This window comes from Saccopteryx bilineata, chromosome 5, assembly GCF_036850765.1.
Source record: "Saccopteryx bilineata isolate mSacBil1 chromosome 5, mSacBil1_pri_phased_curated, whole genome shotgun sequence".
Lineage (NCBI taxonomy): Eukaryota > Metazoa > Chordata > Mammalia > Chiroptera > Emballonuridae > Saccopteryx > Saccopteryx bilineata.
Window position 1 is genome coordinate 155,043,078 of NC_089494.1, and position 20,320 is coordinate 155,063,397.

A 20,320-nucleotide genomic window follows, 5' to 3' on the forward strand; every position below is an offset into this window, starting at 1 on the left:
GAGAATTCCCTCTTAAGTCAAGAGAATTTGAATTGACCTATCTTCAAAAGTCACTGACTTCCCATTGTTATCCTCATTCTTCTACTTAGCCCGTCCAGTAAGGACTGACTGACTGAATTACTAGTTATGAAATTTTTGAGGTGCAAGATATATTCCTTTATATCAAACCTAAATTTTTATCTACTTTAGTTATTGAATAAAAATAACTATATAAACTGTGCACTATATTTGGAAAACTAGAAATAAAACTACTAATAGCAGCCCCCATTGACTGTGCTCCTACTACAGCAGACCCTGCTCACAACCCTGAGAGGCGCAGTCTGAGCATCACTGCCATTTAGAGTGGGGAATGGACTCAAAGACTACGTAGTCTGCCAGTTTTAAATCAGTACAAATAGGGAAGACCTATAAAAAGCAAGAATAAAGATAATAAGCAAAATTCATAAAACAGAAAACAAAAAAATGGTAGCATTTAGTACTAGGAATAATCTTAAGGAACGACATATACACATACACCTATGCTGACACACCTGGAGTATTAAAGTATCAAATTTGTACCTAATAACTTCAACAAGTTTCCCACACAACAGAGTCCACTTGATCCACATTACATGTCATTCAATGTGTTCTGTTGGTAGAAGGGGGATCCTCTGACCATTCTCCTGCCTGCAATATGTGTATTTTTTTAAATTACCTATGCCCTAGCACTACCATAAGAAAAACTAAAAAATCCTCATACTTAACAAATAATTAGTATATAACACATACATTCCCCTTCCCTATAATCTTAGAAAAAATGCAAGTGGAGTTTCTGAGGAGTCCAGATGACTTGTGCAGCCCATGTGAGTCACTGATCCATTCCCTGACTTCTGGCCCCACGGCCAACTTCCAGGTGATGTAGGGATTCTTTCCTCTGACTCTCCCTGCATTATCTCAGCACAGCACCAAGTCAAGGATGGAAGTGCCTAGCCAAGAAAGTCAGTGGATTTTACCAGTCTATCTTTAACCGCTCTATAGCAAGCAGACCACTGAGGTGCTCTCTCTCCTCAGTGTGCTTCTCTCCTGGACTTCCTTGCATGGCCAGGCAGCTGCTGCTTCCCCTGCCGGCCCTGAGGATGGTGGTTCTCTCCAGGCTTGTCTTATTCTTCACTCCCTCCTCTGGCTGGCTACACGAGTTAACTACTAGCCATCCTTCTTATTTGTGGATGCTGTACTTGCAGATTTCCCTCCCAGCTAAAATTTGCTTGTAAAGCCCCAAATCAATCCCCATGGCACTTTTCAGTCAGTCAGGGACATGCTCACAGCAGCAAGGAGTTCCCCAATGTGCATGTGGTCAGCTGAGGACAAACAAGCTGACACTCTCTGCCTTCTTGTTTCAGCTCTCATACTGTAAACAGGTGTGCTTTCTGTGGTCTGGCTAGAACAGTGTTTTTCTCATTTTTGTGTTGCATTGTGTGTGTGTGTGTGATTTCACTGTTTAAAGCGGCCCCCACGCCTCCTAGTGCTGAAGCGCTCCACAGTGCAGGAAGGCTGAGACGTGCCTAATGGAGAAAAACACTTGTTAACTAAGCTTCTTTCAGGCATGAGTTATAGAGCTCTTGATCATGAGTTCAAAGTTAATGAGTCAACAATATGTATCAAATCAGTTGTCTTTAAACAGGAGCATGCAGAAGAAAACAGGTTATATAATCAGGTGATAAAAATGTTGTTGGCTCAGTGGCTACAGCTCTAGACCGGCTTGTGGCTATCTGGGGTTCGATCCCTGGTCAGAGAACATGAGGAGCAACCGTCTGCTTCTCTCCCTTCCCCTATCCCTTCTCACAGCCAGTGGCTCGACTGGTTCAAGCCTCAGCCCCGGGCACTGAGGATAGCTTGGTTGGCTTGAGTGTTGGCCCCGGGCACTGAGGATAGCTTGGTTGGCTTGAGTGTTGGCTCCAGGCACTAAGGATAGCTTGGTTGGCCTGAGTGTTGGCCCCGGGCACTGAGGATAGCTTGGTTGGCCTGAGTGTTGGCCCCGGGCACTGAGGATAGCTTGGTTGATTTGAGCATCTGCCCTAGACAGGTGTTGCTGGGTGGATCCCAGTAGGGATGCATACAGAAGTCTATCTCCCTTCCTCTCATTTAAAAAAACAAAAACATTGTGAGGCTTGTAGGATCCCACCCCTACATTTCCCAAAGAAGTGATGGCTCAGTTTTAAACACTAATTCAGTATTTACAGGGACTTAAAAAACAAGTACAGTGAATATTAAGAAGCAGCTGCACCTCATCTTTTCTGCTGAGTTCCAGATGTGTACATACAATACTTCCCGGGTGTCTGGATGCTCCTAACACTGCGAATTCAACACATTTACAAATGTAGCTATCCCCATCCCTGTGCCCCTCCCCAGTCCACTCCCTCAGACAAGCTCATCATCCTGAACCCCTCCCCCTAAACCGCTTATCCTCAGAAGAACTCCATCACTCTCCAGGTTTCTCAAAGTACAAATCTGGAAATCATCCTGGAGTTTTCTCCTTCACGTTTCATATTCAACAGACTGCCAAATCCAGACTCTCATTTATGGATCCCTTCCATTCTCATTCCCTCTGCCACTGTCTCACTTCAGGTCTCTCTTATTCTCTAACTTGAATGATGATACCTTCCTAAATGACACCTCCCCGCACCCCACATTCACGTCTGACCTTATCCCCACCCTGCTAATACAGGGGTTTTTCTAAGGCACCCGGTTTAGTATGTGCCTATGTTTCTGCCCAGGGTGTACTATTTCTGAAGCTGCTTCAACAGAATCCTAATTTTTCCTCACTTCCATTGCCCCGTTCCATTATATTCCCTGACAATGCTGTCAGTGACTCTTCCAAAACATAAGTAGCACTATGTCACTTCTCTGCTTACGGTGTCCCCAGCACTTAGCATAATGTCTGGTGCATGGTTGGCAACTAGATATTTGTCAAATGGATGAATACCAACCTAAAATCTCCATGGTTCCATAACATCTTAAGGATAAGCTCCAAAATTTTTAATACCTTCCCCATTCACCTGCCTATCTCTGGTGTCGCTTCCCACTTCTCTCTTTAAAAACCATGCACTCAACCAAAGTAAAACATGTCTTTCAGAAGCCAGTTTAAAATCCCTCTCCTGCCCTTTCCTTTTTTTTTTACAATTTATTTTTTACATTTTATTTATTCATTTTTTTAGAGAGGAGACACACAGAGAGAAAGAGACAGAGAGAGGAAAGAGATAGAACAGAGGGAGGAGCAGGAAGCATCAACTCCCATATGTGCCTTGACCAGGCAAGCCTGGGGTTTCGAACCGGTGACCTCAGCGTTCCAGGTCGATGCTTTTACCCACTGCGCCACCACAGGTCAGGCCCCTTTCCTTTCTTTCTTGACTAAACCCTCATGCTTCAAGTTTCTGCTCAGCTTCTCTCCTTGGAAAAACTTTTCCCTGCCCATGCCCCCTCTTGCATGCCCATTGCTCTTTGGCAACCAGTTCAATGCAAGACCACTCATCACCCTCTATTTCAATGGCTGTTGACTTATTTGTTTTACTGCTACACCAAGATCCCTGGGGGCAAAGGCTTCATTTAATCTAATTCAACTTTTTATTCCCAGGCTTTAGCATGACATTCAGTGTCCAGTGAATGCTCAATGAAGTATATATAGTCCTTTAAAAATACATGCAGTTAGCAGTTGCAACGAGCCTTGGCAAGCTAAGCAAATCTATTCTGCCACTGATTCAACTGATGAGTCTAAACAAGTTACTTGACTTTATCAATCAGTTAGATCAATGAAATGAGCATTTGGTAACAATTATTGTAAGCATCAACAATGTATAATAAGGGTTTTAAGAGTCACAGATAAGCCTGACCAGGTGGTGGCGCAGTGGATAGAGAGTCGGACTGGGATGTGAAAGACCCAGGTTTGAGACCCCGAGGTCACCAGCTTGAGCGAGGGCTCATCTGGTTTGAGCAAAAGCTCACCAGCTTGAGCCCAATGTCACTGGCTCAAGCAACAGGTTACTCGGTCTGCTGAAGGCCCGCGGTCAAGGCACATAAAAAAAATAGTTAATATTAAAGTGAAAAGAATCTTCTTTAAAAAAAAAAAGAGTCACAGATAAGATATGAAAAGAAGTCACTATGAAAATGCATCACCAGACCCCTCCAAATATATTTCTAAAGCTAAATTACTGAAGTTTATTCAGTGAGGGGTTGTTAGGTGAAGAACAAAACTGAGTTCTAGAAATGATCACACTCATGACTACCAGATAAAGTTTATTATTTTTAATAGCTTTTCCATTGTTTAAAAAATACACTTCAAAGTAAACTAAAAACTTCTATGTTAAAAGCCAGTCTCTCAAAGGATTTATATATCTAACATACAAATAGAAAAAATTAAAATCAAAGCCTGAGAAAATGTAGTAGATAAAAGGAGAAACTTAACAACCCAGTAAATTCCACGGGTAAAAGCGATTAATCTAAAACTCCAAGCACAGGCCAAACAGGTAAAACAGCTGCTCAAGGGTCATTTAGTCAAATGAGTACATGATAATAAACGGTACTCACACACAGCCCTGTCAGCACGCTCACCAAAATCCGTACACAGTTTTTACCAACAAAATAAAAATATTGCTGTATAATCTCAGTGGAAACCAACCAGGAATTCATCCTTTATCAAGCTCAAGACACTCACACACACTATATACTGTGCTGAATATGATATAGTTATTGATGCAATTCAATTAGTAAGGGATTTTGGGGTAATAGGCATCATATATAGAGGACACACTATGTGTAATCCTTACAGGTATTCTACAAGGTGGTTAGTATTACTTCTTCTGTTTAGATGGGGAAAATGGGGCCTTAAAGAGGTAATTAACTTGTTAATGGTGACACTCTTGCAAGGCCCAAAATTTTTCAGTTGGTAGACACCGAAGCTCATGTTAGTGAAAACAAACCACAACCATAACATTCATGCTGACAGCCTGTGGATGTTTTAACTTGAAACAATCATAATAAATTCTCTCCTGCCATGAAATCACTATGACTACGGCACTAGCTACTGGCAACGCCTGCCTGTTTCTGCTCTGCTCTGTGATGCACAGAGCTGTCAGCTGGTTCAATCTCCGGGGCAGTCTCAGGGAGAGGTGTCTGAGCAGGGCACACACTTACCTAGGCTCGACCTGGTGTTGGATCTTTCTATTATCGCATGCTTACTGGGGTTATTTAACACTGAGCGTTTGGCCAGCGAGATGTCAGCGGTGACCCTTGTTATGGATATCCTGTTGGGGAAAAAGTGACACAAGACCCGAGGTTATTATCTGAATAATAAAAGAGACAGAAATACATGCCTCAACCTCATCTAAATATGAAATAAATATGTAGTGACTATATTTTCAAACCATAAAAATGTTAGGGCAATTGATCATTTTTTTTTTTTTAATCCTGCTCTACTTAACCTAGCATTTATCGGTTGTTTACCTACCAAATGCCTGCATGTACTAAGCATGATCTCACTACCTAGATTTTCTCATTAAATCATTGCCAAAACTCTAACAGAGAGGTCTATTATCATACCACCTTTGCTGATGAAGAAAATGAGCCATAGGGAATTCTTTAAGGTTATGTATTAACTAAAAATGACGAAGCTAGGATTTGAACCCAGGCTCCCCAGAGCCTGTATTCTCAGCCCTGTATTCTAGACTCTCCCCTGAGTATGGTCCTGTGATAGGCAGGAAAATAGTTAAGAACAAGCTAAACATGATCTTTCCTCAGAGAACTAACAGTTTAGTGGCAGAGGTGGGTTATAAATAAAAAAAATTAATAAAGATTAAGACGACTAGATAACTTGTGAAGAGGACATAGACAATAATTGGTTAGGAGGGTCATTTTAGATTGGGTAGAAATGAGAATAAAATGTGGAAGCTAGACAGCTAAGTCTAAAGGCAAAGGACTTAGACTGGAGACAGCTGAATCTACCAGCCAGCAGTAGCAAGTGTTGTGAAGCATAACAGAAGGGTCACGATGCCTTTGAAGGTGAAGGAGGAGCTAGAAACAGGAAGTTTGGTTAAAAGTGGTTCAGAATTAGAACCGTCCATCTTCCCTCTGCCACAACAAGCCACTGCAGTCATCCTTTCCCTGAGTGCTACAACACCACAGGCTCAGTCTCTACAGGCAATAAAACACAGGGTCTCTGACCCCCAGAATAGCAGAAAACACATGTTATTTGGAAAAGAAAGGATTCTAAATGGAAGATTTTCCTCTAGGGAATCTGACCTTCAAAGAGAAAAGATCCAAGACAATGACATTGGCCATTTTCTACATAGATTGTCCAGTGAGGCTGTGTCCTACAGGGAAACACAAGGTTGACAAACTCCACTATGAGCACAGAATGTCTAATTGATTATATCACGCCCCGTTCTTATATCTGAGCGCAGTGGTGTTCACTGGGCAGTCCTAGGGAAACCTCCCACACGAGAGACCAAAACAAGCAGAAAAATCAGCTGTCAAAGTTGAAAGCTAAGAAATGAGTGTACCTATGAAACCAGACAGATTTCTATTTCAAAATTCAGAATCAGAAAAAGTCTGAAAGAGTTTTTGAAAATTAAATATATAAAAGTTTTAGAAAGATAAATTCAGAAGAAGGGCTAGAAGATAAAGGACATCTTCCAAGGAGTAAATCGGAAGTGACAAAGAGATGGAAAACAAAAGAAAGGTATGAAAACAGGAGAATTATGCAGAAAGTTCAACTTCCAAATAACAAGAGGTCTAACAAGAAGAGAATTAAGAAAACAGATAATAGAAAACTAAAAAAAAAAAAAAAAAGTTCTAGAATTAAGAGTCTGATTTTTCCAAATTGAAAGGGTCTAACACAAAGGCTGGAAGACATATTCATATAAATTTCATGACAAAGCAAAATCTAAATGATTCCAGAGGAAAAGACAGGTCCCATGGTGCAAAAAGCCTTAAAAATTCTGAGGAGAAATTATTCCAATTAGAATTCCACTTTCATTTTAATTATCAATTAAATGGGAGAGTTGATTAAAGACATTTTTAGAGATTCAGGTTTCAGAGAAAGTGTGTATGCACTCTTTCTAGGGACCCTATTAGAGGGTGATGTTGACAGAAACGACAGGGTAAACCTGAAAGAGGGCAAGGGATCTAGGAAAAGGGGGCTCTAATCCAAAAGGACAGCTGCCAGCAATCCGAAGGACAGTGACAAGGGATGTCCCAGAGTAGCAATGTACATCCAGCACAGACACAGAGAGAACCTGCCCATACAGGCGCAGGCCGATGCTGCCAGGGGTTCACAAGGACAAGGCTGAGAGGCTACCTGGTGTGTGTGACTCCATTGTGAGCACAGTTAGACAACTGGGGGAGAATTTAGGGCTGAATTAGTGCTAAATACATAGAAAATTAAGCAAGTGTAGAAAGTAAAATTATTTCATGGTAATCACAAAGGAAACACATGTGAAAAAGTAATTAGAGTGTATAACATAGCCTATTTAAGTATGTGCATGGCTATCACACATACTAAACATGGAGCCAGTCAAAAATGATGACTTAGCCGTTGGGAGACCAGAGGATGAGACGCGTATGCAGGCATATGTGAGAGAGAGGAGGCACATGCGTAAGAGAGCTACACAGGCTTCGCACACGTCAGTGGAGAGCGCCCATCACTAAAAACTCAAGTAGCTAATGAAGTACGTTAGAGGCAAGGAGTCAATACTGAAAGATGTAGCCAAAACAATTATAACTGGTTGCCATTTAGAGAGCAGTGCATTCAGTACAGTGTGGAAAAGAACTACTGGATTTTGCCAAGAAAAAAAAAATGACCTACACACCATAAAGTTGATCTTTTATGAGCTGAGAGCAATTCACGGAGTTCCATATTCACCATCACATTCATGATGCAGAATAATTCCACTACCCCCCCCCAAATTCCCCTGTGCTACCCCTCTGTAGTCGATCCTGCCCCACCCCGCCCCTCACAACCACTGAGTCATATGGATACTGTGGGCAAGGCATTTAGGCAGAGGGAAAAGTGAGCACCTGAGGGGTTGGGCGTTATCCCAGCACAGCTGAGTAAAGAATCTGGGTCCTGTGCCTCTAACGGGGCCTGCACACTCACTGGGCGGCAAGCTGCCCGACATGGGCACCATCCCAGGATTACAGTGGTGACCAGCCAGACAAAAGCCGTCAGGAGCATCTCGAGAGTGAACCCACTTAGCAGAAGGGTTTTCTGTATCAGTGCATCTTCGTCTTTGCTCCACACACCATTTCCTTTCCGCACATGGCACTGCCCAGCCCCGTTCCCGCTGACCTGCTTCCCCGGAGCTCTGTGCGCTCTGTGAACACTGGCCATTATCTTATTTCAAGTCCTTCAGTCATGCTTTGGAAACTGTCATTACTTGAGTTTCTGGCAAGAAAAAAAGACCTTGAAAATCCTAAGGGCAAAATTGTGGAAAGAATTCAGTTTAGAGGGGTGGTTCTCAACCTCCCTGGTTCATCCAAATTGCTCTATAAACTTTTAAAGTTACATTGGGGCCTGACCTGTGGTGGCGCAGTGGATAAAGCGTCGACTTGGAAATGCTGAGGTCGCCGGTTCGAAACCCTGGGCTTGCCTGGTCAAGGCACATATGGGAGTTGATGCTTCCAGCTCCTCCCCCCCTTCTCTCTCTCTGTCTCTCCCTCTCCTCTCTAAAATGAATAAATAAAAAATTTTAAAAAAAACTTATAAAGTTACATTGGGTCCCACCCTAGAGATTTCATTCCCATTAGTCACCACTGGACTATAAGCCCTTGTTTTCTAGTTTATTTTTAAAATGCTGTAGTTGACTCTAAGGTATATACCAAGGTAGACAACCATCAGTTTAGAAGTTGTTGTCTCAGAACTAAGTAAATTTCCCACAAAATAAGTTGATATAATGACTCCCAGGATTATTGAATTTTCAGTACAACCCCTGCCCACAAGATTCAAGAAGTACATATCCCTACAGCAATCCAGTATGAATTCTAGACATTTCAGTGCCAGGAGCTGACATTTTCAAAACACTGGGAGGATAACTAACTGGATTCATCACTACGGCAGCTTTCCTCCTTGTCCCTGGTATCCTTGCTAATTTACCTGTCATTATCCTACCAGGGAAATGGGGAGCTGCTTTGTTTCTTTGACACAGGTGGTTAGAGTCGATCCAATTTAATAGGGCTACTCCATTACACACAACAGGAAGGATGATGATTTATCATCTCTTCTCTGACCTGACACTTAAACATGCTATTTTAACAACCAGGACCATGATTCTGACAACACTCCAGGACTTCAGGAAATGAACTTAACTAGGTTTAAGAACAGAAAAGAATTTCTACCTAGAATCTTTGCATCACCAACACTTCCTTTCATATTTTCCCTCCTAGGCTTTAATTTTCTAAAACACTTGCTTATTTAATAGATACTAATTAAGGAGTAATTTATTTTTCCCTTTAGAATCACATGCCTATTTAGAATTAGACATCCTGATGCTTTTGATGACTTTCTGCTCTCTATTACTACCTTGACTTGCCAAAAGCAAAGACATTTAATGATTCAGTTACTCTGAATGTCTTACCATGGGTTAAAAAAAAAAAGTTAAATTTTGCATTGCTTTTTGAAATTCTCCCTTTTGGGCCCCATTACTGCCTTCAAGGATCTTTAATTGGTGATCACAGGCCTAGAAAGTTGAGCTCCAGTGTTATAGTCAAGATGAGCCAAGGCAGGTCCATTCATAAAGCCGTAAGGAAATTACTTCTGGCTAGAAACAAAAGAGTAATACAACATGCAGATATTCTTGTTTCCGTGTTTCTTAAAAGAAATCTGGATGGCCGATACTTTAGAACACTGGTCTAAGATATACCCAAGGGCTGGAATCTATATATCTTCTAAATTCAAAACGTGCTCAGGTTTAAACAGAAATGGCAAATCAGGAAATTCCATCTCCTCCCTCCTCTCTGGCATTTGGCAAAAGGCGGTGGTAACTCATTCACGGAAAGCACAGTGAGCGCCCAGTCTAGCAGAATTTTCTGGTGCCCATGCTTGTGTGGATAATTCCAGATTGTGATCAATGACAGCACCAAGGATAAAGAAATACAAGTTAAACAGGCCCAACCAGAGGCATGCCTTTTATACTTGGCCAGAGCCTAACAGCCTGGGCCCAAGCCAATGGTCCAAGGACCAAGCTGTGGTTCCTGGCATGAAATAAAATATATTTCAATAAAACATATTTCATAAAGCAATGGAAAACAAAAAAACTCTAATTAGGAACATTAGGTTAGTTAGATTTTGATCATAAAGTCTTTTTACACCTTGAATTCTATTTTCCTTTTCTTATTGAGTCCTTTGCTTGATTTCTAACAATACTTGTCTTCCTATAAAAGTATCTCACTTTGTCCTTGCCACTCCTGCCTGAAGTCAACATAATTAGAAATGGCTGTAGAAGCAGATGTGGTCAACGGAGAAAGTACTATATTAGAAAATCTAAAAGAACACTGAAACCTACAATTATCATTGTAGGTGTCCTGTTAGGGTAGGAGGAGAAAATAAATGTGAAGAGAGGCAGCACATTTGTCTTTTAAAAATACAGAAATATTCACCTTCCCTGTATACCCCTAGGCTCCCTATAATCTACTCTTTCTTTAAATTTTGAAGTTTCCATTTTAGACTCCAATCATATCTCTGATGCTTCAGAAATTGGCTTAACCTTACCATAGTGCCCACTGGTTATTTGATTCAAGTCTGTCCTCCAATGAAGCCAAGGTCCTTGTCTGCTTTTGCTTCTCATAATGCTTGGTGCATAGAATACACTCGGGATATTTATGGAAGCAAGTTAAGGGGAGGAAGGTAAAAGAATTAAGTTCAAGATGATTACCATGACACGCTAGACATGGCCCGGCTTCATTACTAGTCGCTCTCTGCCTGGACTTGACTTGAAGATGTACTCCTAGGTGGCTTGCCTCACACGTGATGCTGTGTCACATCTTTATGTTGTCACACACTTTATACCCTCTGGTGGACATGCCCCTTCTCTTCTTAATTCACTTGGTGGTGAAATCACAGGCTCCACTGAAAAAGCCCTTCCTGGATGCTAACATCCCTACATCAGTGTTACTCCTTCCTCCATTTATGCTACCTGCTCCTTAGCCACACACCAGCTGAGCTGCCCTTTCATTTCCTATTTATCTATCTTACTGCTGGAGGCTTCAATTTATGGGTTACACATGAGCTCCTTACAAGCAAAGATAGCGAGCGGCTCCGACGTCTCCACACTTCCTTAACAGAGTACACAGGAGACATTCCTTCAGCATTCATCCATTTGTCACTCACACCACAGTTCTAGGCACTGAGTAGACAGTTGACAAAACATTTTAAAAACCCTGCTCTTCTGGAGTTTATATTCTAAGTGTGGGAGAATGACAACAAACAAAATTAATAAATACATAAAAGAATTATGGGAAAAAGAGAAGAATGACAATGTGTGTGTGTGCACGTGTGCGTGCACATATAACTAAAAAGAATATTTGAGGGAAAAGTATTGCTAGCACAGGAAACTAACTGCAAGTACAAAGGCCCTGAGGCAGGTATAGATCTAGCTGTCTGGAACACTCAGAATAACAAGGAAGTCAGTGTGGCAGGAGCAAAAGGAGCAAGGGGGAGTACTAAGAGATAAAGTCAAAGGTAAGAGGGGTATTGGGATATGGGTGGCAGACCATGAGAGTCTTTAGGCCACTATAAAGACTGGTTTTCATGCTTAGTGAAAAGAGAAGACATTGGGTACAGCTGAACAAAGGAGTAATAAGATCCATCCCACAGTTGAAGACGGTCGTTAAGGCTGCTGAATTGAGAACACATTAAGGAAACAGTGATGAAAGCAAAGACACAAGTCAGTAGCAACTTGTTGCAATAATCTAGGGAGAGGATAACATCTCAGATCAAAAGCAGAGGATGTGTAAAGAGTGGTTAGGTTCTTGATACATTTTTAAGACACAGATAACAGCATTTCAATGTACGATGGAAGAGAAAAAGAACAGTGAAGAATGATTCAATGATCTGGAGCTGAAGGGACTTAGAACTGAAAGATGAAGAAATTACTAACTGAGAAATGAAGACAACAAGAGAAGCAGGTTTGGGGTAAATTGGGAGATTAAGTTCAAGCAGTCCATTACCCATCTTAGTGGTTTTGTTGACTAGGCAGTTGGATATAAAGGTCTGAAAGTAAGAGGAGAGGCCAATAAGGAATGCTATTTAAAAGTCTGACATTGAATGAAATCACCAAAGGAGTGTAGGTAGAATAGTGAGAAGACCAAGGGACTTAGCTTGGGCTTTCCAAGATGTCTAGCTGTCGAGGAAGAACCAACAAAGGAGACAAAGAGGTAGCTAGTGAGATAGAAGGGAAACCAGGGAAGTGTGGTTCTAGAAACCAAACACAGTGTTTAAGAGAGGATGGTGTGGTCCACTATGTCATTTAAGAGGAGAACTGCAGACTTAGCCTGGCTTTAGCAATGTAGGAGCCACTGACATGACTAGTGATCTGACATTAGTTTTGGTTGAGTGATGATGAGTAGGCTCCAGTTATGAGAAGAGAGCCTGTATACACAATTTTTTCAGGGAGTTTTGCTATAAAGAACAGGAGAAAAATGGGACAGATAGAGGGAAATTGAAGTCAAACGTTTGTTGAAGGAAGAAATAACTATGTTTTATATACTTATGGTATTTCCATTAGAATGAGAAATACCAAGGAGGAGAGAAGAAAGGGTTGTTATGGCTCTGTCAGGGTGGAATGGGGAATTGGGTCTAGCCCCCAAAGGGTTGTGTTGGCCATGGCTAATAGTAACAGAAGTCAGAGAGCATTCAGGCAAACATCCAAATGGGAATAGGCGTGGTAGTGGAAACTCTTATTGGGAGTTCCTCTCTGTCTCAATGAAATAGGAAGCAAATTCATGGGGGAGAGCATGGTGAGCAGGAGATGTTAAAGGTTTGAGGACAGAGGAGCAGGTATGGAAAGTCTTTTAGAAGACTTTCTTTTTAGAAGAGTAGAAACGAGAATACAAGAGGGATATTTAGTATGATTTCTTGGCAGCAATGGGGGCCCGTGGACCATGAATTTGGAATGAGACTAGTTAGCAGGTATTTGGCCAAGTTCAGCTTATGGATGCAAGTGCAGTAGTAGGGAAATGGGTTATCCAGGTGTGACGACATGTCAAGCAAATGTGACCAATATTCATCGAATCGATTGAAGTGGATGGAACTTATTTCCTGCCACTTATCGATTTCAGACAGATTTCTCTAAGGATCACATGCCTTTTCCACCCATGTTTTGTCATCTTCAAGACAAAATCCACAATACCCAGGATTCTAAAATACTCACCGTCCTTCAAATCTGTGTTTTAAAAAATCAAACAATGCTTTCTGCATCATATCTGTGACCTGCAATTGAGCAAGCAATACGTTAAGATACAACAAAAATATTATTATTATGATAAAACAATTTTATTCCTCTTAAGAATGTCTGAAAACCTGGGTTTCCAATGTGGAAAAGCATGCAAGATTACTACATCTTTCTGTTCTGAGTGCCAATAGAATGTCAATTAAAAAGTCAAAGTTCCTTGAATTTATACTGATGTTTTAATGACAGTACATCACATCAGAAATTGTTTCAGTCACTCTCCATCTACTATTTGCCTGGGATGAGTAAATCATAACTAGCAGAATCTCCAGAGCAACAACTGGGAAAATAAAACCCAACAAAACAGGAAGCAAGGTAGTCCACCACTTGAACAGAAACATGCTTTGCTGGTAGGAGCTCTTTAAGTTCTATATTCACGAATCAGGAGAGCGAGGTGGAATCACAAAGCAGTTCAGCATGCAAATGTCAAGTGTGCTCCAGAAGGCAGCTACGTACCTCATACCCCTTCAGAGAGGGGCCTACCAAGACCACGGGCCGCATGGAAGGTACCACATCATAGGGAGGCATGTGCTCTGTCTGCGAAGAGAGTAGAGGACTTCAGATGGTTAACAGGTGGGGGAACTTAAGAATTTTGCATAAAACTGTTCTTTCTGAAATCTGTAATATGAGGCACTGGCTTTTCAGACATTTTTTTTTTAAACTTGCCTCTTTTCTAAATAAACCCAATATAAGATTGGTGGGTTTATTTTCCTAAAGTTTTCAAGTTACTGAATTATCTATAGTTTTTTGTTTTGTTTTGTTTTTTGCTCTCCTTAACAAATGCTACTAACAGATTAGTTCCTAAAGCAGAAGGTGCTGCTTTTGAATGAAAACTAGTTGGTAGAACAGACAGAAACATGCCTCATGCAGAATAGGTGCTTTAGGCTTGATCGGAAGTTTAGATTGCTTTTGGATGCATTGGAGTTTTCTGAAGAGCCACATGGTCAGACCTAACATGCTTAAGTATGGAGAAAAGCGAGGTCTCGTTACCTTTGCTTATCAGATGTTTGTCTTACCTGGATAAACTGAATTTCAAAACACTGTAACTCTCATTATCAAATACTTTAAAAATCCTACTTCACTGTAAGAGTTTCAATTAGTGGGCATGCTTGTTTCAGTAAACAGTTATCAGAATTACTATTCACAAACTGATATTTTTGGATTTTTGGTTTCCAAGTCTTGAAACTTAAACAGCGCGGCTTCTGTGTCTTGGAGGGAAGGTGGGTAATGTGTGACACCATCAAGCCTGCTTCAGTGGCCTCCACAGGTTCCTTACCAACCTGCATCTCTAAAGTGCTTCTCAAGAGCGGTTAGTAGTGTTTCCGTTACATAATTAATTCATGGCTTCCCGCACCAATTTTTCTTTATGTAGATGAGGCGGAGGAGCTAAATTTAGTAGCAATTTTTAAAACTTTCGAAACTTTTCAAATAAAATAATCAAAATACAGTTTTTCCAAAATATTAGGTAACTGCTAATTTGTTTGACTTTATTAAAATTGCCTATTTTGATAGCAAAACATGTTCCACTGATCCCCCCAATGGCCTTTTTAAATCAGAAGAGAGAGATGGATAAGGCTTTAGACCCATCATTAGTATATGAATCTTTCTGCACTAAGGAGCATCTGAAAATAATATTTTAAAAATTTAAGAATTACTTTTAGTCTCACAGACCAATAATAAGAAAAATAATCTTCAAACTATTTGAAAAATTTGATAAAGTGATATACAAATGTGAATATAATTTCTGCATCAGCCTGTTGCTCCAGAACATTTTCTTGTTGCTTAAAATTGCTCATTACAAACTTTCTGAATCCAATTAAGTTGCTGAAGGGGGGAAATTAAAAACCATTTCACATTCTAAAGCTTCCATCTGAGATTTTGCTCATGTCATAGACAAATATAATCAGAGGGGGGAAAATATTACTGTGACTGTACTGTCAAATTTTATGGCTTAAAATTGTAACTAGTATTTAAAATTCATTTAAAAAGCCACAATAAATGTAGAATATATTTTTAAACAGAAGAAAAAAATAAACAAGACAAACATAATACAGTGACAGCACAAATGCCACACAAGCACCACTCTAAAAGCAACCTAAACATGGAAAACAATATCATTGAATCTTAGATTGTTTATTGTTTTTGAACTCTGCACTGAAGATGACCACATCAATAACATAAGAAGAATGAATACCAGTGCCGAAGGCATCATAAGCATATTTATTAAATTATTATAGTTATACCACCTGGGATCATACTGAAAATGTTTGGAAGCCAAGTCTTTATAACTATGAAGTATGAGAATACCTTTTCCACCATTGCAATTAGGAATAGTAATTGCATGCATTTTAGTAACAATGGCTACCAAGAAGTTTTAAGCCTTTCAGCATTAAGTGGCCCAGTATATGGCAGGTCTTTGGTCCCCTTGATCTGTGACTATAAGGCAGCAAAGGGTTACCCGATGCTGGTGATCAGTCAACTTCTCAGTCAACAGGGCAGCTACAGAAATTACCTTGTTTGATGGAATATTAGTACTTTGTGCCCTATTGATTACGACACTATCATTTCTCTCTACTCTTTCCTGCTAACCTTAGGAATTCTTCAGTGGAAAAATTGTGATCAACATTGTTAAAGTTTTGAAATTTAAGAGTAAGAAAACTTCAAAAAAATCTTATCTCGACTGACTTGGTTTTAGTCCATGTTACTGCTCTGGAAGCACAGAGCAGCTTAGCAATGTAGACTTTCTAGACTTCTGCACTGCTGGTCATTTATTTGGCTGTAAGTTTTCACTGTGATATGAAGACAGGACCAGAGAGATGGGCTGAGGCTTCTGTGTTCACACACCAAAAAGCCAACTGTTCAGTTTTGGCCTGCAGTGCTCAGGTCATCCATTATTAAGGTAACCACAATTTATTTAAAAAACAACTTCACAGTTCAGTATGATACCTCTTTGATGATTTTAGAGTTCCTCCACAGAGCACCATACTTGCAGAGGAAGAGGTTAGCACGTGGAGAGTTCAGAGCACAGTGCTTTACTCCACGTCTCTGTGTCAGCACATACCCATGGCTGTGTGGGACTTTGTGATATTAGAGAGTACGACCATAAGGACAGCAGAGTGGGCTGTGGAAAGTGGTGTGTAAAAGAAGAGAAGGAATGGAAAATGGTAGAGAGACATCCTTTAAAAATAATGCTCTGAAGCCACAAAGTGTGTTGAAAGAAACCAGACTCTGTCTGGAGTATAGAGACCTCAGGACTACCTAGTTTTCAGTCAGGGGATGAGGAGCGTCACTTTATAGCATCCTGGTTGGCCAGTGGCAAAGGCTCTACGCATGACCACCGCCCCATTGACCAGCACGTGAGGTGCTGAGATCTGACCGATGGAGAAGGCAAGAACATCGGGAGAGGATTTATATATGACAATAGGAATAACTCACAGTAAACCGCCCAAACAAGCCTGCAGTTTTCCACTGGTCTTGTTCATCTGCAGATTTTGCACCTAATGGATTAGAAGTTTAAATACTGACTAAATTAAGATTTGAATAATTTTAAGTACAAGCTATGTATCGGGCTATCATAAATTAGAATGTAATAATGGTTTTAATATGCTTGATTATAAGTTAAATTTTCAGAAAAAAGAAAGAGACAAAGACAGACAGAATAAGCATGCACAATAGAGGTGCATTATATGGCACTGTCAGTGTTGGACATCCTGGAATGTTTAAACAAGTTCCCTCGGTGGTCGATATTATTCCATCAAAAAGGATAAGTACTGTAATTGTGCTCTCACAGGTCACTCCCTGAATTTAGTTGGTTTGCAATGCATAGACTCAATTAGCAATTTGGTAAGTTCTTGGGACAGAAATGACTGTATTTCATAAAACCATGGACTTGAATGCTAATGATGCCAGTGGCAGGATAAACACAGCTTATGTCAATGTAGACTTACCGATTTCTGCTTCTGCTTAGCTATAGCAGCGTGGAAGAGAAACAAAGAATAACAGAGCATGCATGTTATTGGCTTATCAAAGGACGCAGACAGTCAACAGGACTAGAATGTGACGCAGTGCAGTGGAGCAGGTGGACAGATGGGAGCTCGGAAGTTCATGTTACCTTCTTAAAGAAGGGCATTCTTTTCTCTTTGGAGTGGGGTGACGTTACACTGTTTGCACTGGGTTTAGGGGAGCGGTGGTTTGCTGGAATATCATTTTCTTCTGCATCTAAGCCAGTAGCATCTATGTCTATAGCTATATACAGACAAACAATTCAAAAATCATCAGGTAGAAAGGAGAGGAAAAAAGAGGTTATAAAAAATAAAATGAAAGCAAATAAAATTCACCTTAGTAAAAAAAGATCTATCATGAGTGTTCAGCACAGTAAACAAAGTAAAATTTAAAGGTAAAGCACATTAAGAATACAATGTATTTAAATCTAACAAAAGTTCCCCTCATGATATCTGTTTGCTGGGCCAATTTTACCCTAGAGCTCAAGAAACATTGTTAGAGAAACATTTTAAATTTGTTGTTTCAAATATAACATCGATATTTTCTGTATCTATGTATGTAAGTACGGTACAGAACATGTCACTTCACTTCGTACACTATATTCAGCCAACTTTTAGGTAACAAGCAACTCCACTGAGGACCTTTATAATATGCCTCATTGTACAGCATGTCTCAGATTTCTTATTATGCTTGGTTTTGTGTGCAAGTAGGGTGATATAGAAAGGTTCACTCAAGTTGTAACAGACCTTTAAAAGAAAGAGAATAGAAAATCCTAAATTCAGACCACACAAAGAAGTCAGACACTGGGGAAATGACTCAGGGAGGGTTCCAGAAAGGCAGCATTACAATGATTTCAAGATGTCAGGTGTGCCCTGATTGAAAGCTAACTGGGAAACACTGGATCAAATGATCTCCAAGCGACATAAGTGTAATAGAGTGCCATAAGGAAGACTTCCAATGACTTCCAGAAAGCCACTGGATTTAGCACAAGAAGGACGTGGAAGGGCACATGGACCCACGAGAATATGCACTAGTCTCCTGATCTGGAGAATGAGAGGTCTAGGTCTGCGGCTCTATGTGACTTCACTTTTAAAAACCTTTCACCCTGAAAATATGTCACTTAAAAATGAAGTGTTAGATTAAAAAAGAGCTCATCGCCTCATTTTGAAGTTTACAAAATGCTTCCATGTACAATTACAAGAAAATTGTATCAACTGTAGAATCAGCAATGGAACCTATTTGAAAGCTCACCTTCAACGCACTTGTTTTTAAGTTTCAAAGATAAACTCTTAAGAAGTTTAAGGGACTTGTTCTTCGCAAAACCCCAGCAGAGCCAGACTCAGAACTGCTGCCTCCAGGAGTCCCATCCTGGCTTGCGGGACTGCTGGTGCCGCCGCGGGCGAGGCCCCTGCTCTAAGCCAGTGCTCGTCCAGTTCCCTCGGCTCCCCAGTGGGGTTGTGTCCACGGTGTCAGGATGTACAAGCTAGCAGAGAATTGAGCTCACTAAGAATTACCCTATGGTTAAATGAGGTCAAGTAGAAGGAAAGAAGAAAATCTACTCACCCAGGAAAGCATCATAGCATATTACTCCTGTCACCTCGCTAACAGGAAACAGCACATTCAGATTTCAGGAACAGATCACCCCCTTGAAATAACAGACAGCTCAGTGCTGCAAAGCCACTACCCTGCCCTGTGATACACAGGCTGGATCAGTGCTTATGACAGCTGCTGCTAACATTTTCAATGACGAAACATCATCTGACAGGCGTCACATTATTTTTCAATTTTGGAGTTATTACGGTTATTAGGTGACTCAGTCTTTTGAAAACTACTATCTCTTGTTCAAATGCTCCTTTTCATTTGATTAGGTCAAAAGCCTGTGATGACATGTAAAAGGTGGCACTGTTAGCACAATATTGAAAATATCACCTAGTGCTGGCATCAAGATGAGGTGTCATTCTCTCTGCAGATACAGTAATAATGGATCGAGTTAATTTTAGGAATTTAGTTACCTAGTAAATATGTCTTTCTCTTTGCCATGCATGCATATTGATGAACAAAATAGTTCAGCACATAGTGTGCAATGGAAACGTAAAATGTGGGCAGGGATTTGAATTGATGCTGACTTTTCTAGCACCTTATGTTTCTCCTTGGATTCCATATTAGTAAGCATGCCATTAGTGTCTTCGTGGATAGAATGGAGAGACTCTTGTTCAATCTTCCCTATTCCTGTATCAGGTCTTAAGCAACATCAGATAAGTTTCTCTTCTGGTGATAAATTCCTGTATACCTTTCTTATCTTTTATTGGGCTTAGAAAAGCCACCTTCAAAGCCAGTTCCTCATCTGAGAGCCTTCCTGAAATTGAGGCCCATTTGTATGTCAGAACTGACTGAACCCTGGGATAGCCAAGTTCATGAATTGATTCTGACCTGCTGTGATCAGCAGATGGATTTTTTTATTTTTTAAAGGAAGAGTGGAAATATATAAAAAGTTTAGCAGTGACACTGCCAGCTGTTTGCCTACCCCACCCCCACCCCCCCACAGCTTAAGTCAGGTTTGAAATGTATCTGTATTTGGTCACAAGGACTCAAAACCCCAAGTTGAAAACATTCCAATTTACTAGTTCTGAGTTTTGGTTAACTAAACGCCTCTGGGTTCATTCTGAAAAACAGAGAATTCTGAAACACTTGGCCATCTTCGAAATACACTGAAGAAATTTACTAAAGAGTTAAGAAGCATGGTCAATTCCTTTCTTAGTTCCATATACCTTATTCAACTTAATGGTTCTCCTTATGCTGAGAAATGTCACGCTTTTTTAAAAATTTCATGCTTATACAGGCATACC

General features: G+C 40.5%; 1 protein-coding gene across 15 annotated transcripts in view; it reads right to left on the reverse strand.

Annotated features, from left to right (window-relative positions):
- The window catches only part of CACNB2 (calcium voltage-gated channel auxiliary subunit beta 2), a 431,046-nt gene that overhangs the window by 14,947 nt on the left and 395,779 nt on the right, over nucleotides 1-20,320 (reverse strand). For 9 of the 15 annotated variants that reach the window (XM_066232415.1, XM_066232420.1, XM_066232421.1 and 6 more), the window contains 4 exons: nucleotides 17,584-17,717; nucleotides 13,929-14,009; nucleotides 13,395-13,453; nucleotides 5,167-5,276 (listed from right to left, as the gene is read on the reverse strand). In XM_066232415.1, the coding sequence (XP_066088512.1) occupies nucleotides 5,167-5,276; nucleotides 13,395-13,453; nucleotides 13,929-14,009; nucleotides 17,584-17,717 (384 nt within the window). Of the gene's footprint in view, nucleotides 1-5,166; nucleotides 5,277-13,394; nucleotides 13,454-13,928; nucleotides 14,010-16,907; nucleotides 16,970-17,419; nucleotides 17,440-17,583; nucleotides 17,718-20,320 lie in introns of all 15 variants that reach the window. The other 6 variants (XM_066232418.1, XM_066232428.1, XM_066232430.1 and 3 more) reach the window with 3 other exon arrangements.